General features: G+C 40.8%; 2 protein-coding genes across 2 annotated transcripts in view; both read left to right on the forward strand.

Annotated features, from left to right (window-relative positions):
- plxna4 (plexin A4) overlaps positions 1–9,476 on the forward strand; it is a 195,223-nt gene extending 185,747 nt beyond the window's left edge. Inside the window, exons 30-32 of the mRNA XM_079869813.1 lie at positions 1,887–2,099; positions 8,167–8,317; positions 8,611–9,476. Of these exons, the coding sequence (XP_079725939.1) occupies positions 1,887–2,099; positions 8,167–8,317; positions 8,611–8,706 (460 nt within the window). The 3' untranslated portion in view covers positions 8,707–9,476. The remainder of the gene's footprint in view (positions 1–1,886; positions 2,100–8,166; positions 8,318–8,610) is intronic.
- slc26a5 (solute carrier family 26 member 5) overlaps positions 4,440–26,471 on the forward strand; it is a 202,049-nt gene continuing 180,017 nt past the window's right edge. The window contains exon 1 of the mRNA XM_079869819.1: positions 4,440–4,450. The gene's annotated coding sequence lies outside the window, so the exon portion shown is untranslated. The remainder of the gene's footprint in view (positions 4,451–26,471) is intronic.

The raw sequence follows: 26,471 nt of genomic DNA on the forward strand, positions 1-26,471 counted from the left end.
ACAGTTATCTGATTCACATGGGTGAATCTCATGAACATCTAGACTGACTTTTATCAAACCCAAAAGAATTTATTCAAGCAAATCACAACCTAAATGATGGATTCCCCAGTTTGTTACAAATCACTTCTTCAAATGCATCAAAGGATGTCTTAAGCATCAGATCTTTAACCAAAGCCAGGCAGAGATGGATTGCTGATGGACGAGACTCTTGTGAATCATCCATCATGTTATTGTAAGTCTTGTGACTGGGCGAGGGTTGGGCGGTACAGAGTAGAGTAGCAGTCTTTTCGATGAGGTGGAAATTTGACATAAGTGACAATGCAACAAAGTTAAGCAGATTTCACCTATGCAAATTCTAAGTGACGGATTGCAGTGACTACCAATGAAAGTGTGATTCACCTCCCAATATGGTTACATACTGCTGTAATCCATACAAAAAAACAACATTACAGTGACTCGGTGACCTCCAACTGTCATTGTGAGCGCACCGTTACATTATCATACATACAGACTCAACACTCTTCCATGTCCAGACAGATAAATGGGTATTGTAAGTAAGGATGTGCAAAAGTCCATATTTTCAAAATAGACAAGTGGGTTGGGTTGCATGAACAAATAGTCAATTAATTGGTGAAGTTACAAGATTATCTAGACTCGTTTCTAGATAAATATCACTAAACAACTAGTCAGTTGTCGGGGGACTAAATTATTTTTTTAACCTTGAGATATACAAGACATTATTTTTAGGCTGAACATTTTTGTTCCCTAGTACATCAGAACCATCCCACACGTTACAAATCTTTCTACCTTTACACGAAAAAACAGACAGAAGAAACCCAAAAAGACTGACAGTAGAATATGAGGCTTTTCCCAGAGAGAGCTGCGCTGAGCTGAGTTCTATATTTAGCCGGGATCTAGTCCATCCAGACATCATTCCCATCTCCTGATCCACTCACTCTCTCCACTGACTGAGAGCTCTCTCTATAAAGTATGGCGCTTTATTCACGTCCTGCTTTTTGTCCTGTACAGAGAACATAATCTTGACAGAGGCCAGCTGTGGCAGGTTTATGAGGGTGTCGACTCGTTGTTACAGCATTGATATCCTTTTGATAGAATGCAGATAATCCCAGTTGATTCTGTCTGATTAAATTGGGAGTCATAATACATGGTTTGCTCCCTAAATCCTCTTTGGTGCAGTTGTTATTGTTAAATGAATTCAGATGGCAACAGAGAAGGGGCTTCTATGGAAAAGCTTTTGTTGACGGTTTTCTCTCTCTCTCTCTCTTTCACTTTGATGTGAAACTCTGCATCCATTTCACTGCAGTGTCCTTTCTTATTCCCTCATGTCCTCTCCTCAGTTTTTGTTATCTAAGACAAAACCAAAGCCATCTTGAAAACTAATGAGAACTCTGCAGTCTCAGAAACAAGCACACAAAGTCCCAGACTAAACACCATCTGTGACACACGAGACGCGCATTCGCACATACACCTAGGGTCTAGGCTAAGTTGATTTCACTTTAGCACAAATGGGCCGGAGTATAAAGTAGCCTTGTATACATTTATTGTTTTAGACAGGTGCACGATTGCAGGGCAGCGCACAGATACAAACAAACTAATATGAGATATATCAGTAAAAGCCTGGCATAAGTGCTCATAAACCCATTCCAAGCTAGAAAAACTGGATCTGCACATCTAAATTAAAATGATTTCATTTAACAATATCATTCCATTATCTATTCAATATATATTTAAATAACTTATAAGCATTAAAAGCAGCCTGAGGTTTCATAAAGCCACTGATTCCTGTTCAGAAACTGTTTTTATGCATTAAAAGAGCTTTTCAAAATAAAAGAATAGCACTAAACCACATCCCTTGCTCTCCACAGTCTACCTCTACGGTTTTGGGTGAACGTGATCAAGAACCCACAGTTTGTGTTCGACATCCATAAGAGCAGCATCACGGACGCCTGTCTGTCTGTGGTGGCTCAAACCTTCATGGATTCGTGCTCGACGTCAGAGCACCGCCTGGGCAAAGACTCCCCATCTAACAAGCTGCTGTACGCCAAGGACATTCCCAGCTACAAGAGCTGGGTGGAAAGGTGAGCAAGAAAATGTTTGCAAGATCTAGAAAGAAAAAATCTTATACACAAAGTGACTGAACAGCCAAACCCAAAGACCACCACCGCCTGACAAACCCATATCAGAAAGAGTAAACTTAAAGCTGTAAACCTGTGGTTTGCATGAATTTAAAGTCTCTGTGTGAAGCGATCAGGTAGAAACAAGAAGAAACTGCTCGAGTGCTTTAGTGTGTGTGTGCGTGCACCAGTGTTGAGGAAAGTTACTTTTAAAAGTAATGCATTACAAACAGGCTGTGCTGCCATTCTGGATCGCAAAATAATAGGATGTAGGAGTGCATAACTCTTACTTCATAAAATAAAACAAACATAATGTTTATCTAAAGTCATTTTTGCTTATTCCTATGGTTGAATTGGATCATCGAAGGCCAACAGCAAAGACATTGTTTAATAAAGTGAGATAAATAAATAAAAAGTGAGTAACTCAGATATTTTATTGTAAATTTAAAAGTAATGTGTTACTTTACTAGTTCCTTGAAAAAAGTAATCTGATTACGTAACTTGCGTTAGTTGTAATGTGTTACCCCCAACACTGGTGTGCACTTGTGAACATTTTTTATCAGAGGAGATGCAAAGATACTGTGTTTGTGTGGGTATTGTTATGAATAAGAGCCAAAACATTTATTATGTCCTGCAGGTATTTTGTGTGTGTGTAGCTGCTGGTAATCAGACTGAAGTGTGTTGTGGAACTCCAGGATGATGAATTGCAGCTCTATTGTAGTTCAGTAGATCATCTGGGTCTATCCAACACTGCACCAGAGCAATTAGTCACTGTTTGGTGAGAGAGACTAACTTTTCTGCTTTTCCCACAATCCTCTGGGTGAGAGGCACTATTTTCAACAATGCCAAGAAAAGAGAATCATGGGTAGAGAATTAAGGAATTCCATCTTTCTACACGAAATGACTGTCAAAAAGCTTTACATTGTTCCATTGGTTTCTGAAGACAAAAGCTGCACAGCGCTGGTCTACAAAAGCAGGGCTTAAAAACGAGAAGAAAAAAAAAATTGGTTCACTCCGAGCAGAATCGGTATTTTAACGTTTCTGTTCATGCGTTCCTTCTGTAACATTATCGTTCCGAAAACGGTTTGATTAGAAAAAATACCGGTTAATACATTTTTTTTTTTTTTGCCTGCCTATACTTTATACCAGAGCCTGAATTGAACTTTATCCTAAGAGCTTGTGACCAAAGCTTGTAACTCGAGTGGATCCTCAAACTGTTTTCTAAATCTCATACAGTAGCTCCACCTGCCTCAATCGTAAATAAAGTGCTGCACACATTTTGGAGACTGTCTCTGCTTGTTTGCAGTGCAAGGGTAAATATAAAAACTGGTTCTTTGAATAAATACTGTGTGTAAAGGCTAATGTTTTATGTAATTGGGGATTGGAGAAGAGTGTCTAAGTCTGGTATTTGCCATCTAGTCATAGCCAATACAGCATGTGCATAACACTTTGTCTTTTATAACAAAGTTTTTGCCAAATATATTAAATAACTGTAAAAACTGAGCACCCACAAAGCTACAATAACCTTTGTAACCTGAAAGTTGATTCAAATGTAATTCGATGCACTTACTGCCACAGATGCAGCGTTCTAATGATGGACAAATCTCCGACATTCGCTGATCAAAAACCTTGTAACTCCATTTGAGCTTCATTTTGGATTTTTTTTAAATAATATAACGACACACGCAAGCGTCTAACCATACATAAAGCCACAATACTAACTTTTGACAACAAGGTGTTTAATAATTTTTTGGGAAAAATCCTGAATAGTAGTGGTTGTACACTAACCTGCAATTTTGCTGGTTTCAAAACACCCCACGCTGGATATAACCTGCCATGGTAACATATCCTCGGACAAACTCCTGCGATCCAACAGCTAATACCAGCACATTACTTTGCGACTTATAGGATGATTTGACAAATGAGTTCGGGTATTTCACTCATCTTTGGATGCGACAACGTCACATTTGCATAGGCCCTACTATTTGAATTCATGATTGGTTGACTGCCAAATTAAAATCTTTAACAGAACGATAACACAAAATTATTAACCGTTTAACGGTCATTTCAAATAAGCCTCATGAAACCAAAAACATGATATTTTATGTTCAGAACGTTTAAACAATTTCGTTTTCTGTTAAAATTTCACTCGTTTTTGTTTTCGGTCCTTGAACCGGTTCGGAACCCTGTACCGTACAGTAAACAAACAGCACTGATAAAACTCATCAGCGCCATATGTCTCTGCTCACGGACGCTGACCCTCAGACTAGCGCGTTTATTTGCCGTGAGATATTAGAAGCTTCTGGCGGAGATAGGTGGCTGGCAGATGAGTGTGATGGGGAAATGATAAAACCGTAATCACGCTGCCAGCTCACATTCACTACAAAAGAGCTGAGATGGGGAGAAAGCTCATTTTCATGCATTAGATAATGTGTTACACATCTTTAAGGACTGAGATCATGCTAAAACATGCCTGTCGAGGTGAGAAAAGCCTACTTTAATTAAAGGTGCTGACATCTATGCGTTTAAAACAGGTAATGTACGCTCTCAATGACACATTCTTTGTTCCGAGTTAGTTGTTTTCGGTAATATCCTGAGAGGTGACACATCTGTGTGGATTGAGACAATCCTTCTGTTTCCTTTCGTCAGATGATTTGAGGAGAGAGATTTATAGATGTGCACCATGCTCAGACTCTCTCACGCACATATATACGAGACTGGAGAGCATATGAATAGGGCCAAGCTAAAATTACCCAGCAAAAAAAGACAGCAAGAAGAGCAAGTGAGTCAAGGACAGGTGGTGAAGTGCTGCCTTGGTCCTTGCATGTCTTCATAAATGTTTATCTGTTTTAGGGGAAAGAGGTAAATGAGGCAGCGTTTGGTCAGGGTGTAGAGGGTGCCCTTGAGAACAACGTGTTCATACATATGTTTTTTTATAAGGTTATATATATATATATATATAGGAGAAAAAATAAGAGATTATGATCAACATACACACACACATACATACATACATACATACATACATACATATTTATGTGTGTGTGTGTGTATGTATGTGTGTGTATGTTGATCATAATCTCTTAATTTTTTTATGCCATTTCCAGTTCTTCATTATTGCTGTAAAAGTCATGGTTATTCATTCAGTGCCAGCCCGAGCCTTTTGGGGGCCCTAAGCAGAATTTGATTTGGGGGCCCCCTCCCACCACGCGGAGTCACCTGTTTGACGATTATTGACACAAATGTCACGCTATAATGTTACATTATAAATTAATACAATGAGGTTATGAATTAATACAAAATAAATACTTAATAAAAAATAGATACTTAAATAAAAAGTTTTAACTTTACTATTTTACTAACTTCTGAAACTTCTGAAAACAAACTGTCACAAAACATATTAAATAAATTATTTGCAAAATATCCTCCAACGTTTTGCAACACTTTGCAGTTTGAATGATGTCTTGTATGAACATGACTTAGTATGTTTTTATGTTTCCACTGTTCGATCGATATCTCTCTCTCACACACACACACACACAACATATTCCAGCATTGTAATCTTGACATCGCAGCCTGTTCATTACAGCCGTAATAAAATATAATAATAAAATAGTCAACCTAACATATAAAAATTACACTGCTCTGTTTAAATAGTCAGTAATACAATTTGTACCATTCAGCCTAAGCACCGCTCCACTGTGATGTTTCCAAGCACATTTTTGCGCGTGTGAAGAGGATGATTTTTTCCGTCGGTATTGGAACGTGAGTGAAGTGCAAAGCCTATAATAAAGAATAGTTTACCATCCAAATACACCGCAAATGTTGAAACATTTTGATTCTAATGAGAGAGATACGTGAGCCCAACTCCGCTTACTTTCACTTTCGCTTTAAATTATTTCGTTTTGGCTTGTTTATAGTTATTTTTTTTTTAATTCTTGTTCTGTTCTGAATATTATTAAATTTAAAGGATAAATCATTGATTTAAATGTCAATCATCAATCATTGATCAAATCAAATTTTTGTGACATGGCTTAACATTACCGTGACTTTGCGCACGAATTGTCTATGCACGCGAGGTTATGCGCATGACTCAAACAGTGGCAGACACAGCAGCAGTTGTAGGCAGGTATAATGATCATGAAATCAGAATTTTCTGTTCTTGAATTAGTCATTAATTCATTCATTTATGTCACTTGTTTAAGCAGCCGCTTAGTTCGCTTATGCCTCGGGCCGTCTCTGCTTTCATTGGTCAGAAAATGTAGCAACTCTGTATTTAGCCATTTGCACTACAGGCACTATACGAGGGAATAATCAGCATGGGCTTGTTCTGGTTGATAAACAGCTGACATTTAAATGTGGTATTAATTAGTGCCAGGCGAGCTGCCAGTCATTAGTCTTGGGATGCAGCGGACGCAGAGCTAAACTTAAATGTGTGAACTCGTCTGTGGAGTGTACCTGTCACTGGAGAATAGATTCCTTTGGGAAAGGCATACTTGGAGATTATAACCCCTCTCTATCTCTCTCGTTCAACACTGTGCCATTCTCCGCCACTGATGCCCCATGGTGCATTGCAGCACGTACCTGCCACTCAAGGTGCTCACGGGAGCCTGAAACAGACACGTATGCCACTGGTTAGTCAATGAATGTGTTGAGTCCAGGAGTTGGCATGGTGCAGGAATTAAAAATGTAAATGACCTGCCTTAATTAAAGAGTCGACAGAGCCTCTGCAGCTGCAGGTGACAGTGACTGATTGCTTTTCCTCCACCAACACTCTTTCACTCACTCACATGCACCAGCCACCCAAAGACAACAGACAGTGTTGCTCCGTTCCAAAACCTAGTGAGCTGCCTACAGTGACAGCATTTTAAGGTATCGTGGGTGCTCACCAAGCACGAAGGCTGTTCCAAAAGATAGGCATGTTAATTATACTGCCTCATAAGATACCCCATAGCATCACATGTATCCTTCATGGAAAGGCAATCCCAGAATGCATTGATGAGAGAAAAATATCCAAGGTGGTAAATCAAGCGAGAGAAATATGGATTATAATTAACATATTTCATTCACAAATACAATTCTGGATATAAATGTTTGTATTTTTTGTGTGCTATGTGTTTTTTAAAGGGATACTCCACTTTAAAATGAACATTTTGTCATCATATACTCACCCTCATGTTGTTTCAAACCTGTATGAATTTCTTTCTTCTGCTGAACAGAAAGGAAGATATTTAGAAGAATGTCAGTAACCAGACAGTTTCTGGTACCATTGACTTCCATAGTAGGAAAAAATATATACTATGGAAGTCAATGGTACCAGAAACTGTCTGGTTACTGACATTCTTCTAAATATCTTCCTTTGTGTTCAGCAGAAGAAATTCATACAGGTTTGAAACAACATGAGGGTGAGTATATGATGACAGAATTTTCATTTTAAAGTGGAGTATCCCTTTAAGCTTATTAGAGTATCACGACATTAGCTTAGCAACATGCTAACATCAAACTCCATTGCAAGTTGTGATGCAAAAAATGACTGCCTAAGTAGAGTTTTCCAAATCACATATAAGGTTCCATGATGGTTGGGATGCTGCCATAGAAGGCTTATGTCTATGTAGGCAGTGGTTTTGGAACAGTGCTCGTGTCTACAGTAAGTGTGGGCATTTATATGCGTGTGCATTTTGTTTTGGATGTGCTAGAGTGTGTTTAGTGTCAGCATATGTGTGGGGCACATTTATTGAACATTTCCAGCATCCTATAGAATCTGCTGATCTCTGGAAAACTTTCAAGGACAGTGGCTCATTAAGACTCACAGTCACTCGCTGATGTAAGCCGCAGCTGTACTGCCACAGAAAGTAAATGCGGAACTGATTGTAAGGGGCAAGGCAGCTCTTAGTCAGTGCCAGAAGTGACCCTGAAATATGTTATTCAACATGAATTATAAAAAAGACTGCATCAAGCCCTGTCACCTGTCAATTTTCTAAGCATTTGTTAAAAAATGTGTGCTATTTCTGTTTCTCTGTCTTTTTTACAGATATTACTCCGACATTAGTAAGATGTCTGCTATCAGTGACCAGGATATGAACGCATATCTGGCAGAGCAGTCTCGCATGCACATGAATGAGTTCAACACCATGAGCTCCCTCAGCGAGATCTACTCTTACGTGGGCAAATATACAGAAGAGGTATGGAGAATACTTCCAAATGCATGATATTATCATCATCATCTAATGTTCAACACTATTAGCACTATTAAATCCCCACATTTTGAGTGAGGGATTTTTGAGTGAACTTAAAATTGATATTTTTGTAAGAGTACTTTTAATTTAATTCTTTAAAAAAAAAATTTGTTGAATGTAATTGTTAACTGTCCATTAAATGCATAGTATTTAGGTAAATGAAAGTGGAAAGTGCAGATGAGAGGAATATGTGGTTATTTGTAGGCATGTGTAACTGATGTCTCATCTCTCTCTGGCAGATTGTGTCTGCGCTAGAGCAGGATGATGGCGCCAGAAAACAGAGACTGGCCTATAAACTGGAGCAGGTGGTCGCCTTCATGAGCCTGGAGAGCTGAGGACCACATTTCCCAGAGTGCACTGGGAGATCCAACAGAAACCGAGCCGTGCCTGAGTGAAGACCTGTCCATCTATCTCATCTCTTCTTTTTGCAATCTTCCCACAAAAACAAGCGTTTGCATCATATTAGCTCTGCTTCCTAGAAGAGTAGAGATGGGAACTAGAGGGTGGACGGAGGAGCCAAGGACTACATTACCCATGATGCAGTAGACTAGGTGGCCACCTAGCTCTGCTGTGTAGAGGGGTGGCTGCCTACAAGTTCCTCTTCACTGCATCCTCCATCCTTCTACCTGACTGGAAAAAAAAAAACATTTCTGTTGCCTTCAAAGTTTAGCTGATAAGCAGAAACCACAATGTTTGGTGTCAATTTGTTCTGACTTTTATGACTAGGGTAGTGTACGGCACTAATATAGAGTCCAATTCATTGTAGTACCTTTATTAAACACTGAAACGCAAGATTAAAAAAATTGGTACTGCATGCATCTGAAGAATGCAGTCAGTTCAGGCCATTTCAAAAGACACAAAACACCTTGAGGACCATGGATTTACGGGACATGCAAGATCATTTAAATGCTTTGATAAGAGAACAATCAAGCCTGGAGATCTCAACTGCTTATTCTCACTTTGAAGACAGTGAGGTGTATTTAAAATCCTCGGAGTGTAGCGGGATGCAACAAGTTAGTGCTTTGATTCTTTTGTCTCTTCCAGGACCTTACTTGACAGTGAAACTGAAAGACAAGACCTGTCATCTTGTGGTATACCCACATCTTCACCACTTCACCCCCAGCCTTCATTTCGGCATTTATCCGGCTTGTGCACATCTGAATTTAACCTCTCTTATCTAGATGATTGGAGAAAAAGCCAAGGTTTGATCCCCTTAGAAGCAAGCACACACACACACACACCCCTCTTCCAGAGAGTGACGCCTTCTCTCTGTACTCCAGCGAAGTCGCCAGGACCTACGCTGTGCTGCAAGAGGACAAAGTAATCTTGACAACAAAAAAAAGCACACGTTCAATAGGTGTCTCAGTTCACACATCCAGTAGGGGGACTTTAATTACAAAATATCCTACTCAGAATTAGCTGTTAAAGGGGGGGAAATGGCGCATCGTTGAAAGTGCACACGTGCAGCCTGCACTGTTCACTGCCACAGGGTCCCACCCAAAACGAACACTCTGGAAGCCTCTAGAAAAACCCACACGTGGACAAAGCTGGTCAGCAGAAAACCAAAGGAGCCCAATTTAAAAAAGAGCAAGCGAATAAATTACCCCCAAGAAAGCAAACACAAAGCACTGTTTGTTTTATGACCTGCAGAAAGAAGCTAACACTCTGTCTGCAGCCTCATATTTGTTTCTGTCCCGATTTGTAGTTTAAGGGCTTGCTGCAGTTTAAGTGTGCTGGCAGCCTTGAGATATGAATCCAACCTGGGCCTCACGACTCGACGAGGACGTAAAAAGTATTGGATGTAACTTTGACAAAGGGAAAGAGACAATTTAGCTGCCCACCTTTCCTCTGTCCTCTGATCCCCTCTTTCCTATTGACAGCGTACCCTATGTGGTGATGTGAATGTGTGGAGAATCAGCCCAGGTCCACCTTGGGTGCTTTATTGGCTTTTTCAGCGCATGTATTTCAATTTAAACTTCAAAAAAATGAAAAAAGGAAAACAGAAAAAAATAAGCCTTGCAATTGATGATGTGGATGTGTTCTTTTTCTTTCTTTTGCTTGGAAGAACGAGATGGAAAAAAGTGGCTGTCATCTTCAAAATTGCAACCTCTGTTAAGGTGGAATCTTTATCCTGCCCTTCCATTTAACTGCCATGACCATGTTTTGTGAATGTGTTAGATGCTAATAAGACTAAGGTGAAACCTTAAGCAGATATAGTATATACCCTTGCATGCTGATCTATTTGGATGATATGAAATGAACTGCCTTGCTATCAATTTATCTAATACTACTAGGAATTTCTAAACCAAACCAAACTCTTCGACTTTCATAAGACTCCTTTGCTCTTCTTGTCAGGTGCATTGCCTTTCTTGAAGGCCGTCCATCTGAGAGATCTCGTTCACTGATCATGTTCATGCTGAACAGATGTGACCACGTCATCACATGCCAGTCTAATCACACCTAACATGCTATTTAGGGATCTTCACAACACATTACATTTGTTGTCGTCTTTAATGTGCAACTCTAAAGAGTTGATTCCCTCAATGAGTTCATTTGTACTTCTCCATTGCTGTCCATATATTATATTGCTGCATTTTTCAGTGCATTCTCAATCATTTTGAGGCAACCTAATGTTTTCAGGATTCCATTAGCATTCCACCAAATTATTTTTTAATGTTGTTTTGGATATTGTCTCTGTATATGTGATTGCTTTGAGCTCCCTCGAGTGATTTTTTCAGCATAGCTTAGAAACAGAGGATTGTGTTGAGGTATTTCAGGATTTCAGGTACACAGCTGCCCCCAGCTAATGATTCTAATGAGATAAATAATAAAATACCACTGTCATCATGTTAGGGATTACTTCTTTTTAAGAAAATCTAATAAATAAGGAAACTTGCAAATGATTTTAGAACTGACAGTGAAAGATATTTCATTATTTCTTCAGGGAACTCATTTATTAAGTCCACAGAGGTCTTAAATGAGCCGATGTTTTGAAAAACTGATATGTTCCTGGATTCCCTCATGACTCTGTTCCATCTCTCATGTATGTTTAACAGGACGACCCCCATCCCTTATGTCCAAAATACCTGATAAAGTTTCCACCTTAAACATTTTGTAAGAACTAAAAAGTCCTTTTAGCTCAGTGTTACAACAGGCGTTAGAGACCTGTTCAGAAAGACTTTTTAATATTTCCAGATTTGATGCAAGATAGAGAGTTATCCTGATGGGAGGAGAAAAAGAGAGAGACCAGCGGAAAGGCAAGCTTCTCTAACTTGTTTATAATTAATTGTATACCTGTGTATGTAAATATAATGCATTCCTATTTTGCAGTCAAGAACAAAATACTATTTGTAATATAGAATAAACTTTATTATGAAAAAGATGGAGTCTTCTGTCTTTTATTTTGTGTCTCTACCTTCCTTTGATCAATGGAGAAGTCAGAGAAGTCACTGCTTCCATGGAAACAGAAATTGTGGTAAAAGAGCTCAGCAGTGCCTTCTCCCACAAAGCCTGTTCTTCATTCACAAAACTATTCCAACTAAACCAAATTTAGTTTCAATAAGGCTGTTTATGAAGGAATAGAAGCTCACTGGTATACTATGAAAACACTGAAGAGACTTCTGAAACGTCTGGAGTTATGTGCACCGATCTCTAATCTGATTGGATATGGTCTCAACCTCCATGTCTACCCCTCTCAACCAGACCTTTACTATTTCTTTCCTTTTTCAATAACACTAGAGCATTTTTACAACCGTCATCTTGCAGAAAAACAAAGACTCAGGCTTTAACCTCCTCCTGTCTCTCAGTGCCAGAGGGCTCAATTGCACCTTTATTACATTTCATCTCATTGCACTGTATCGCTTTTCTCAGTTAACGAGAAACCGTTCCCCTCCACAACTCCAGTACGTTCCCCCTGACCTTTTAGCGTTTGTCTCTGGGCTCTCTTAGAGGAAGGTTAGAGCAAGATGACGATTTTAAAACCTCTTCACAAAAATGTCACCTCACAACAGGTGCTAAAAGCGTCTGCCCTTGTTGAGTGATTTCTTGCCTTTTAGCCTTGAGCACAAGGTCATCGCAACAGCAAGGATTTACCACACATCGGTCTGACTGGTTCTAATAACAGTTCTTTTTTTTTCTTTTAAAAAGCATAGAATGTAAAATCTAGTGCTGATGTTCCAATCTACAAGATCGTTTTCCTCTAAATCGGGTAATTCCGGAAAGTTCCGGAAGAACTCTTTCCAGCTGCAGATGCAGTGCAGGCCAGCTAATAAGAATGCAGGGTGAACGATGGTGGACTAATTCCTAGGATTGACTAAAATGGCTATTGACAGCTGCGGGGGAGCAGATGGAAGCAATTAGCATTATTAGTTGGTTGTGCTTTGTCCTATCTGTCTAAGTAAACATCTGTGAAAAGACAACAGATCCGGCAAAGGCTCCCGTGGAGTAAACAGAGAAAACCAAACAGTGATTTCAACTCAACTGAACAGAGATGCTGCAGACAGCAATGAGATCTGCCATCCTCGGCCCACACAGAAAACTGAACAGCTTTGAAATAAATATGATAAAAATATCAACATGCTGTCCGCGCCCATCTGGAGGAATGGAGACGTGATCATTAGCAAATTCACAAGAAATCTCCCAAAAGATAGAGTAAAAAAAAAAAACAGACATGCTGAATAAGAGCACTTTAACTTCTGAGAATGTCTATTGTCATGCTGGCGTAGCTCATTTTCCAAAAGTACCATTTCACGAGGTGCAGATGAAACATAAGAAAGCACACAGCTTTGCCCGTCCACTGTAAATTTCTGTATCAGGGATAGAGCAGCACTGCCCTCCACTGCTTCTCTCTCTACCAAACACAACCCCTCTAAAACTATTGATCCATTCCTTTTCCTTACCAAAACATGGGTTTAACTCGAGTATTAGTCTTTCAGTGGCTGCTTTGGAATCAATTACCAGCCCAGGTTCATTTTCAAAATGGATTTCCTCGTGTGTGCAGCGATGCTTAATTTTCTAATAAATGTGTGACGCTCTGGAAAATGCATGTTTCAGATGAGGAAAAATTGGTTGTGGCGGAGACCATGTTCAAGTTCTGATTACATTATTATGTTTGCATGTCTCAGACACAATTGGCTGTTTAATAATCTAATTATAGTTTTGTTGTGTGGTGAGATCTGACAAGTATTCTCACAGAGAGGACATCTATCATGTGGGGAAAAAAAGACTGCTGGATTCAATAGAGGAGAAATGTGTCTTAAAACACAATCTGATGTGTTCCGGGCTAATGGTCTGCTTTGATGGGTCGCATACATCAGCACACAATAATGCTAAATGCAAACAATAAAATGCAACTAATCATTAAGGCATACATGCATAGTAATGATCGCTGAATAATCTTTTAAAGTTGCCAACTTGGCATGAAATAAAAATTCACCCTATCTATTTTGTAAATGCATGTTATATATCAGGAATTCTCAACTCTGGCCCTTAAAATCCACTTTCCTGCAGAGTTTAGTTCCAACCATGATCAAACTCTCCTTCCTATAACTTTCTAGTAATCCCGAATGCTTTGATTAGCTTGTTCAGGTGTGATTGGTTAGGGTTGGAGCAAAACTCAGCAGGAAAGTTGAACTTGAGTTGAGAACTCCTGTTATAGATCTTATTGTCAATGTTTCATTCATGGGTTACTTTTTGTGTGTGTGTGTGTGTGTGTGTGTGTGTGTCATACCTTAGTCTTCCTCTAAAAACGCAGACTTCTCTTTGGTGATGTATGCCGGACGAACGATCGTTTTGTTTGCTTAAACCCTGCCCTTCCACAATCTGCAAGCTGAGTTTTTTTTAGTGCAACGCCCACATCTCAAAATCCAATCAGCAGCCGATGTATAGGACTAAGTCGCCACCCTATATATTTTTTCATTATCCATTACAACAAAGATCAAAAAAAGATCATGGAAAAACAAAAACAGATGAAAGCTCATTAAAGCTTTATATGACTCATGATGCAGCTTTAGGGACATTATGCACAAACACCATAAAACAAACATAAACGATGTAGGGACTGACTGATGTTGGTGTAAATTGAAAATGTCCCTTGGAATATATTACCTAGCAACTAACATTTCATAACATGTGAGCCAGTTTGTCAATCTTAAAGCCTGTATGCCACACATTAATATGATTTCTGCACATTTTTATGCAAAAAAGCTTCAACAATCAACGGAGAGTAAACTAGCATTTCTGCACATGAAAGCACGACAGCTTTTGAGTGCAACTGGCTACCTGTGCTTATTTTTGGTCCAACATATGCTCTAAATCCCTCTTAATCTGTCTGTCTCTCGTCACTTTTCCAATGCGACAACTATTTTCTCCAAAATGAACATTGCTGTAATTAAATTCCTTCCCCGTCGCTACAGTCAAACAGTGGAAAGATGCCCATCACCTGTGTCTGGTCACCCTCTCCCAGCACTGCCGTCCCTGCCTGAATAAACTCATCTCAAACATCAATGACTGACTGTGCATTCATTTTCATGCTATTGATTAATATCAGGAAAGCTTTGCATGCTGCTACAAGAACACAAGACGTACACCTGAGCTGAGGAGAATTTCTGCATCTACCTGTGATGAGCTTTGTGTATCTTAAAATTGTCCACTCATTCATATTCATGTGTTTACTATGCGCACATGTGGGCAGCGGTGATGAGGTGAGTCTCATTTGCATGTAAAGTGCTTTGGGTGTCTACAAAAGCTCCATACAGATGCTATGACTCATTTATTCAAATTTCACATGTATAATCAATACATCGGCAATGAGCCTCGCAGACGGTGCCGGACGGCTTTGAGAGGATGCATATAGAGGTGAGTGTGTGCCTGATGAATTGTGACCTGTGATACAGCAAATAAACATCTATGGATGAGGATCCACTCGCCCATATGTCACAGCTACCCAGCGAGACGTGCACAGGGTTGTCGCGTCTCCGCTAAATAAAATCAAATTTGCTACCATCTTCGTACCCCCCACAACCCTGCACACATTGCACTGTTCATATTTCATCGGCACGATCAAGTTTCCTTCCACCCACTGGGTTTGAGATTAAAATGCAGAGATGGTCGGCACACGGCCGCTGTGAAGCAGATAGGTGCGTCTAAGAAAGTTTGCAACACCATATTTTGTCTGAGCTCATTTCAATATATCCGCCCATATGGAGAAATCATCATTCACTCGGATTCTGTGGCGAAGGCTGGCATGAAAATGAATCAACAGCACTGCCCTTTATGCAAAGTGCACCTTCTTCACATCCCTCTGTGTTAAAAGTACATCATTGTGGCAAGTTGTGTACATGTTATCCGTTCTGCTGATGGTGCCGTCACTCTGAGATGGCTGAGAGGTGAGAAGTTCAGGAAGTCGATGAGAAACCAAGCTTATCAACGAACTGAATGGTTCTGTTATATATATATTTAGACATATATAATATATATATATATATATATATATATATATCTGATATATTCACACACACATATATTATGTAAACAAAAACTTTTATGTTAGATGTGATTAATTGCAGCACTGGTTTAAATATGTTTAATTCAGCAAGTGATGTGTTGTGTGCTATGTTGTAAACTGCACATTTTGGCAAATGTAGTCGGTCATCCCAGTATTCTATGAAAAATGGACACATATTGTGCACAGTACATATACACAATACATTGCAGAAATATTAAGAGTACTATTCTATTATGAACATAGTCTGTATACACTAATCCACACTACCACTGTGTCAAAGACTATAAAGATGGATTGGATTGAATGTGAATGAAGATGTTAGCATCTGGAAATCTCATTAGATCTAAGCAGGTAAATAGACATGTTTTTCATGACTAGACATTACAATTCATGAGAGCAATTTGCCCATAATGTTTGTCCATTGATATGAGTTTTTATAACTTAAATGCCTGCTAAGAAAAAAAAAAATCAATTTATCTTCATGAGGATGAATGTCACAATAAAAATGCACATCTCTGACTACTAGCTTTCTGTGAGGCTAATGTTTGATCTGACATTTAACTATAAAGTTAAAAGTTTGACATTGTACCTGCTATTGGCTTCAAAACACATCAATCAATCCTGTCAGGGGAGGCAAGGACCTTCCAGTTGTCATTGAATGATACTTTAAATGATTAATAGCTGGACAAAAACCAATCGATTTTCATGGGAAAATGGGGTGTGATACTGAGGAAAAAATGGTTGGCTTTCTCTCTTGGTCATTTAGATGGATAGAGATACAAAACGGGAAACAAAAAAGCACCTCAGCAAGGCCTGAAGACAAACCAGTCATTCAACTGGATAGGTAAAGTTTGTCAAGACAAACTTTGATATAAGTTTGACAGCCTTGTCTGAAAGTTAAAAATGGTTTTAAAAGCTTGAAAGTTTGAAGGTTCTATAGGTCAGACCATCAGTCGGGCAAACAGACATAGAAATACCACCAGGCAAATAGACATAAACTGTTATATAGATGGGGCTTGGAAATTATGCCAAGTTGCAAATTTTTTTCATGCCAAGAAGAAATGCCAGACTTTACAAGAAGCAGTTTAAGGAGCTGGTAGCTCAGCATGGAATGCTATGGCCTTTCAGACACGAGAAGTTTGGTTTTGAGTCCCAGCTATGACACATTCGCTGCTGGGGTGATTCACTTTTCATTAAAGGTATAGTTCACTTTGAAATTAAATGTTGGTATGTTTTAGCTTACCTGAAGGGCATCCAAGATGTAGGTGTCTTTTTTTCCGCAGTAGTTTCAATTTTGATATTTTAGGTCAAACCGTTCTTGTCTGACAGTCCTATAATGCAGGTCTATGGTCACGGTCTCAAAGAGCATGCACAGAGTCCAAATTAAAACAATTCCCCATCGTCCAAATTAAACAATTCCCCATCGTAAGTACACATTGATGGCCTAAGACACGAAACGAGCGGTTTGTGTGAGAAAACGAACAGTATTTATATAGTTTTTACCTCTTATAACACACCCACGTCCAAGTGATCTGAGGGCGCGGGCGCTTCCTGCTGTGTGACGTGTACGCAGACTGGTGCATAGATATATATACACTAGATGTCGCATTAAAGACATTTGTTCCAATGAACTGCCGTAGCCAAGGCGACATCTAGTGTATATATCTATGCACCAGTCTGCGCACACGACACACACCAGGATGCGCTCACGCCCTCAGATCACTTGGACGTGGTGGTGTTATAAGAGGTAAAAACGATAATACTGTTCGTTTTCTCACACAAACCGCTCGTTTCGTGTCTTAGGCCACCAATGTGTACTTACGATGGGGAATTGTTTAATTTGGACGATGGGGAATTGTTTTAATTTGGACTCTGTGCATGCTCTTTGAGACCGTGACCATAGACCTGCATTATAGGACTGTCAGACAAGAACGGTTTGACCTAAAAATATCAAAATTGAAACTACTGTGGAAAAAAAGACACCTATATCTTGGATGCCCTTCAGGTAAGCTAAAACATACCAAAATTTAATTTCAAAGTGAACTATCCCTTTAAATCATTACAGGGTTGGAACAACATTTGTTTCAAGCATCCTTGCAAACAGGTGGACTGTTGTAGTTAGGATTACTATTTAAACATTGGCCATTAAATTCTCTAATCTAACCTCCCTCAGTGGGCAATGCACAGGTCAAACACATGATGGCACTGTTTCCGGTTGCCCCTGAGTAAGTAATACACCTGGAGAGCACTATTTTGAGTTGGACTGTCTTGTGTGCTGCTACCAAGGGGTAGGTTAGACTTTTTACAACACCAATTTCCTGATGTTGGGACTGGTTTCCCAGAATGCACTATGCCATGAATAAATCAAGAAGATGACAGCCTCATTGTTCAAAAAGTTGATCCTGTTTACTGGATTATTTGCTCTGGAGTTGTTGTGGTTGTTGTTGTCTTTGTGCAATGTCAGATGATGTCAACCATTCATTATGTGTTCTTGTGTCACCATTTGTGTGTTTTGCATGTGAAATGAAAAGTGTAGTGTTCTGCTGGGTTGAGTTCACACTGATTTATTTCTACATCTGTGTCTCAAGGTGGCGCTCTTAAAAGTTCAGTGACATCGTCAATATTCTACATGTAGGGCATGTGGGAAAACCAATGACTGTGATGGGTCAAAAAAGAGTCCATTGCCCTTGAGTTTATTGAGACTGAACACCAGTCGGTAACAAGCACCTATTTATTTTTTACATACATTTAGTATTGTTTTCATTGGTATCTCTGTGTTGAAGAACATGGCCTTTGGACAAGCTAAAACATATTTTTTAGATTATTTCTTCAGTATCATTTAGACAAAGCATTATGATCCCAGAACTCCGGGTTCAAACTACACAAACATGACTTTGAATCCCACAGATACATGTTTTTACCTAGCCTAAGTTAGTTCATACAAATGTACACATCAAATAATGTGCCAGCAACTGCTTGTCAATTCAGTGGTGTGAAGGATAATTGTTAGCCATCCAACACAAAAGTCTTGGTACAAATCCCACATTTATACAGACATGAATAACAGAAAAAAAACTTCAAGCTCAGTGGCTTAAAGTATAAAGTCTTTAAAGTGTTTAAAATTCGGAGTCTGGTGTTCAATTTCATTAAAATAGTATCATCATATTAAACAACACATCCAAAAAAATCTCACAACATTTACACCCAAAATAATGCCAGAGCTGCTTATGAAAGATCAACTGGTGTTGTGGTTAAATATAGATCTTTGATAAATGAAACTGCAATTGAAGCATGGGTTCAAATCCCACAACACCACCATTTTTTTTTTTTCTTAGCTTAAGTTCATACACATACAAGTACATGGACCTGCTCAGCAATTTAGTGGCACAAAGGGTTTGTTTGCCTTTCAACATGAAACGCTTGGTTCAAATCCCACAACATTTGAACATTATTTTATATCTAATAAAGCAATGAGGCTTGTGTTTTCACCCAAAGTAATGCCACTACATCATATGACTGCCCACTTTGGTATTGTGGTTAAAAGCTGGTCTTTAACAATAAACCTTTCACTCAAGAATGGGTTCAAACCCCACCACTTTATTAGTGTTTTTTATACCCTAGCCTAAGTTCATACACATACAAGTACAAGGACCTGCTCAAGGACTGGAGCAAATGATAAAACTGTTTCCCTTCCAACATTAAACATTCGGCTCAAATTCCACAACATTTAGAGTAGCCTATATTTTATATAAAACAAAGCATAGAGGCTTGTGTTTTCACCCAAAGACAAGACTACACTTTTAGTAAAAGACCAGCTGGTGCGGTGGTTAAAAACAGGCCTTTAACAAACAAGGTCGCAACACAAGTGTGGGTTCAAATCCCACAAGCAAATCTTTCTTTTTACAATAGCCTGAGTTCATACATATGCATTTACAAGTACAAAAGAGTATACAGCAATTCAGTGGAGCGAGGGATGATTGTTTGCCTTCTGCCATGAAAGTTCTGGTTCAAATCCCATGTCCTTTATAAAGCTTCTTTTATATAAAACAAAGCATAGGCTAGAAGTTTGTGTTTTCACCCTAAAACTACCAACAAAGACCAGCTGGTGTGGTGGTTAACAGTGGGTCTATGACAAATGAAAATGCAGCACAAGTGTGGGTTCAAATCCCAGTGGCCATGATATCTTTTTCACCTAGAATAAATTAATATACAGTTCTACAATTACAAGCCACTACCCAGCAAATCAGTGGCGCAAAGGATAATTTATCACTTTCCAACACGGCTGGTTCAAATCCCACATCATTTAGAGTTTCTTTTATATAAAACAAAGCATAGAGGCTTGTGCTTTCATCCCAAAAAATGGCACAACTTTTCATTAAAGACCAGTTAGCGTGGTGATTAATGGCAGGTCTTTGACAAACAGAACTGCAGCACAAGTGTGGGTTTAAATCCCACAAATGCAAAGTTTTCTTTTTAACTTTATACACATTTACTTCTACAAGAATAAGCAAACACTCAGCAATTCACTGGTGCAAAGGATAATTGTTTGACTTCCAACGTGAAAGTCCTGGTTCAAAATCCTGCAACTTTTAAACTCATGATAAATATAAAACACTTAACGTGAAAGCCATGATGGCGCTAGTGGCTAAACACATATGAGTTGCGGATAAGGCTGGGACAGAGGTGTGGGTTCAAATCCCAACCCAAGTTGGGGTAACTCAACAAAAAGACTTGGTTGACAATCAAAAGAAGGCTGGAAGGCTGAATACCTGGGATGATAAGGCAGTGGGAAACTGAGGCTCAAGCCAAAACAAGTTTTTTTTTGTTTTTTTGTGGTAAAACTAAAACATAGCCTACTAAAAACTGCAGAGAGGTGGATTTTAACCCAAACCCCTAGAGTGGATGAGCTCTCATACCATGAGCTTTAACCCTAACACCATTTCCATCTCACAAAGACATTACAATTTTTGCAAATGATAGCCTACTAAATTTATACACTCACGCAAGCCAAAAATAAATGAATAAAATACTATATTATATCAAAAAATAAAAAAGCATGTAAAAATGAATACTTATTCATAGATGAAAGCAGGAAAATCATGAAGCAGAAGGAGAACATCAGAGCTTCCCACAACACCTAATGACTCTATTAACAAAACATGAATACAGTAGACTGTTACTTACAGTGACATTATGCAACACTACAACATCAACAAGGAAAAACAGAATTGCATATTATTCTACTTTATACTAGGAATATGAGCCAGTGATTCTCATCAAACTTTTACGGTAACGCGCAACATCTACAGATTCATGTTCTACTAAACAGAGTTCAGCAAAAGAACAGCATGTAAACGAAGGCTGTGATAAACCTCCATAAAAGTTCTGATTGCCTTTATATCTCTAAAAATAACACAAATGTGTACAACCCAGCTATAAAACTCTTTATAGCCATACTATGTCTTAAATACAAAAGCAAGAACTGCACACAAACATAGACCGACACTGTGTATAGAAAATCAATAATTTGTGTTATGACAGCACGTCTATGATTCAGCCAAGTAATCACTTATCACAATTTAATTCCTGAGTGATTCAGTGTTTTGAACGAAGCGGCTGAATGAATCATTCAATGTCTCACTCATAATGAGTCACTGACGCCACCTACTGACGCATTTGTGTAAACTGCAGTCACTGAAAACGAGGAAATACAGACAATCAAAGTGATACAAACAATGACAACTCAATGGAAAGACAAGAAGTGATTTATTGACATAATTTTGCGGAGATACGACGCATTTTAATCTCATCAAATGCAATTTGCAATGCACGATTGTTGTGCCGTGCGTCTGCCGCAAGGGTGCGACTCTGTTGACAGCAGTTCTGGAAACACTGGCATAGAGTAAAAAGTCGACCTTGAGAATTTGAGGGAATAGATCTGGATAAGACGAAGACGTGTTAAAATAGACATTTAATCGTACAAATAGGCCTTTTAAGCAGTCTTACTGCTATATAATGCGTGCAAGTGGATAAGCTTTAAGCGTAAATGTACTTACAGGTGAGTCGATAGATGCTGTTCCACTTTATCGCAGTGTGTTTGTCAGACTGTCATTTGTTTACTTATGTTAATGACATGCTGTTCTAGGCGTTGTTATGGTCTTCTTGTTGGTAACTAGACGTTTCTAGGTAGAAGTAAGAACCAGTTTCATTAAATATGACAAATGTCTAAAACCTAAAATCATTACAGCCCACCCATCAGAGACCGATTCAAAAACGAACGACTCTTATGGGGCGGTTCTTTTTAGTGAATCAGAAACCAGTGCAGTCCGATTCCCGATTCCCTAACGAATGACTCGCATGTCTCTGATCGTTTTAGTCGGTTTTAGTGAATACTACAGGCTGTAAATCGTACATGCAGACTGGTTGTTTAAAGATACGCTTTATGCTCTTTGTCTAATTTGTCAAATTAAGGAATTACACAGTAGGACTACCGTTCAAAATGGTAGTTAGTACGATTGTTTTTGTTGTTGAAAAAATTAACACTTTTAAAAAGTGACAGTAAATATATTTATAATGGTAAAAAAGATTTGTATTTCAAATAAATGCTGTTCTTTTGTATTTTCTATTAATCAAAAATTAGACACACAAAAAAAAATCAGTTTCCTCAAAAATATTAAGCAGCAGAAGGGTTTTGCAGGGTTAGTACGGGTGCTTGAAATCCTTGAAAATGCTTGAATTTTGATGTTGTGTTTTCAAGATTTGAAAAGTGCTTAAATTTGGGATAAAATGCTTGAAATTTATACTATTTCTTTCACAACAAATACCTATCTGACTGAATAGTTTGTTTATTAAATGGAGAAATAAAATGTAGCCCTTCAGATACGGAGCGACTTGCGCTACGCTGGCCTGAGCAAAAGTAGGCGGAGTTCCCTTATGGGAAAACTCCTTTCTCGAGAATATTGAAGCCTTTATTTTAAAACGCATTGCAGCTGCACAGCAAGAGAGCATGACAGCTCGATAGAGCGAGCTGATAGGCTGTGCTGCGGCAACTGCACGAACCTATGGCGAATCAGCAAAGGTAAACTGTCCAATCGGAGCACTTGGCACCTTGCCAACCTGAGCGCGCCAAAATAGGCGTGGCTGAAGAGTATAAATTCATAGAAAATTCGCCATATGACAGATTTATCTCCTTCAGCTCGAGCTCTGTTTCTCACCTCGTTTTCGCTGACCTCTCTGGAAAAGAAGCCTCTCGTCGTGGAACAGCCCTTCAGCGGAACAGCTTCAGCGCCGGCATCATCTCGCCAGCTGATCGTTTCCCTGTGGCATCCGACGAGCATATCCTTTAAGCTTTTATCCATCTAAAAGAGCAGAGCGCATTGTTTCAAATGCCGCTCCTCGTCTGCGAATCCTGCGGGATTCCCCTTCATGTGTCAGATTGAACGCTGTTTTCGAACGCTGTGACAAACGCTGTTTCTCTGACGGGCTCGACCTGACAGAGGTTTATGTGAGGGAAAATGCTCGATTTGTGCTCTGTGTGGGTCGCTGTTAAAACAGCGTTTGTGTGCAGGGGTGCGTGACAAATGACGGGCCCATGTTCTGCATTAAACATGACTCCAGCCGCCTGAACTGAAGAGGGAGCTGTGAGATGCACTCGAGCGATCTTCGGGGGTGGTCCGGCTGCAGCGGGACAAGAACTCCTCTTCCCATCGGTTAGGACGGCTTCTTAGGCTCATGGTCCAAAGTGAGCTTAGGCTGGGGACCCTGGCGCTTGGGGAGCGGGTAGCGTTTTGCAGGCTTGTAGCGTGGTAGGGAGCACTATGTCTCATGTCCTCCGCTCCGAAGTGACGAGTCTGCTAGCAAAAGGGGCAATCAAGGAAGTTCCCGCGTCACTAAGCGAGTCGGGCTTCTACAGCCGTTACTTTCTCGTTCCGAAGAAAGACGGCGGTCTAAGACCCATTTTAGATCTCAGACACCTGAACAGGGCCCTCATGGTACGGCCATTCAGGATGCTCACGACCAAACACATCCTGGCGCAGATCCGCCCGGGACATTGGTTCTTTTCAGTAGATCTAAAAAACGCTTAATTTCACATCCAAGTCAACCCCCGTCACAGGCCATGCTTAAGATTCGCCTTCGAGGGGCAGATATATCAGTACACAGTCCTACCATTTGGACTGGCTCTAGCACCTCGTACATTCACAAAGTGCATGGATGCAGCTCTCCCCCCTGAGACAGCGGGGAATGCGCATCCTAAACTACCTCGACGACTGGCTCATACTGACTCAGTCAGAGGCGGAGTCCCACACTCACAAAGCCTGGCTCCTTGGCCATCTGGAAAGCCTCGGGCTCAGGGTAAACTTTGCCAAAAGTGTGCTGTCCCCCAGCCAACGAATCACATTCCTGGGAACAGTTTTCGACTCTGTTCATATGAGAGCATGGCCCACGCCGGGCCGGGCTCTAACAAAACAGCGACTTGCTGTGTCGTTCAAAGCGGGCTCCTATGTACCCCTCAGAACATTTCAAAGGGTTTTGGGCCTTATGGCTTTGGCATCTTCAGTACTCCAATTAGGTCTACTGCGTATGCGCCCCCTTCAGCTATGGCTAATGCCGCAAATTCCAGCCCATGCGTGGCGTTCGGGCCGCATGAACATCAGGGTAAACCAGCGCTGTACCAGAGCTCTGGCCCCCTGGAGGAACACCAGCTGGTACCAGCAGGGTGTGAACATGGGTGTGGTTTCAGAGAGGAGGATTATCTCAACAGATGCTTGCAACCTCGGTTGGGGAGCCCTGTACGAGGGCAGGCCTGCCTCCTTCCTCTGCTCGGAGAAACGCCTACACATAAACTGCCTAGAAATGACAGCAGTTTTTCTAGCCCTAAAATCCTTCCTCCCATATCTGGCGGGACACCACATCTTAGTCCATACGGACAACATGGCAGTGGTATCCTACATAAATCGCCATGGCGGCCTCAGGTCTCGCAACCTGTTTACCATAGCCAAACAGCTTCTATTATGGGCTCACGCCAACCTGCGCTCCCTCAGAGCAGCTCACGTGCCGGGCACGATGAATACAGGAGCAGACATGCTGTCTCGGGGCAATGTTCCCCCAGAAGAATGGTCTCTCCATCCCCGGACGGTGCGTTGGTTGTGGGACCTCTTCGCCTCAAAAGACAACTCTCATTGCCCAATATTCTTTTCAAAGAACAGGGACGCGCTGACTCACGATTGGCCCAGCCTCCCTCTTTATCCATTTTCCCTGGTCTTGATGCTCCCTCAGGTCATCGAACGGATCAGGAACACCAAGTGTGCAGTTCTTCTCGTAGCCCCCCTCTGGCGAACCCAGGTCTGGTTCCCAGAGCTGATGGAGCTGTCCACGACAGCTCCGTGGCCGATCCCACTGAGGAGCGATCTCCTCACGCAGGCGAACGGGACAATCTGGCACCCCCATCCCGACTTGTGGGCCCTCCATGTATGGCCCCTGAACGGGTACCCCAGGGCCTCCCAGAAGGGGTCCTAAACACCATAATGGAGGCTAGAGCTCCATCCACGAGACGCCTCTACCACCTCAAGGGTACTGACTTTTCTCCAAGAGCTGTTGGACGCGGGACGCTCCCCCTCCACGCTCAAGGTGTATGTGGCAGCTATTGCAGCTTTTCACTCACCGGTGACTGGCTCTTCCTTGGGTAAAAGCAACCTCTTTGTTCGCTTCCTTAAAGTAGCCAGGAGACTTAACCTGCCACGGCCTCCGTCGGTGCCGGCCTGGGGCCTTTCCCTGGTTCTACGGGCTCTTAAGCCCGGGCTCTACCTCCCTTTGAACCGCTTCAGTCGGCTGATCTGAAATCCCTCTCTCTTAAAACCGCTCTGCTCCTAGCACTAGCGTCAGTTAAAAGAGTTGGGGACTTACAAGCACTCTCCACGAGCGCTTCCTGTCTTGAGTTCGGGCCTAATGACTCCAAAGTCGTCCTTAAACCAAGACATGGATATGTACCGAAGGTGCTCTCAACTCCGTTCAGAGCCCAGGTTATTTCCCTATCGGCTCTTCCCGTGTCGGAAGAAGATATCGATGCCCTCACGCTTTGCCCTGTCAGAGCTCTGAGAATATATTTGGAGCGTTCTGCCTCTTTCAGACAGTCTGAACAGCTCTTTGTCTGTTTCGGGGACCGCACCAAGGTGGCTGCCAGTCACGAAACTCACACTGTCAAGATGGATTGTAGATGCCATCTCTCTGGCCTACACCTCTCTGGGCCTTTCGTGTCCCATAGGTGTAAGAACTCATTCCACAAGAGGCATTGCCTCCTCGTGGGCATGGTCCAGCGGGATCCCCATTGAAGACATGTGTGCGGCGGCCGGCTGGTCCGCTCCGTCCACATTTGCAAGGTTCTATAACCTAGAGGTCCCCGCCTTACAGACACAAATTCTCTCCATTTAGGGTCCTGGCTCTCCTGACCCAGACCTATGTGTGACTTAAGTGACCCTTGTGCTTCATCATATACAGTGTATATCATTTAAGGCCCGTCATTCTGGTCTATGATATATCAGACTACTCTGTTATTAGTCCCGGGTCTCCCCGGACACATTCAGAGTAGTCACCGGCGAA

The sequence above is a fragment of the Squalius cephalus genome (assembly GCF_949319135.1).
Source record: "Squalius cephalus genome assembly, chromosome: 4".
NCBI classification, from domain to species: Eukaryota; Metazoa; Chordata; class Actinopteri; order Cypriniformes; family Leuciscidae; genus Squalius; species Squalius cephalus.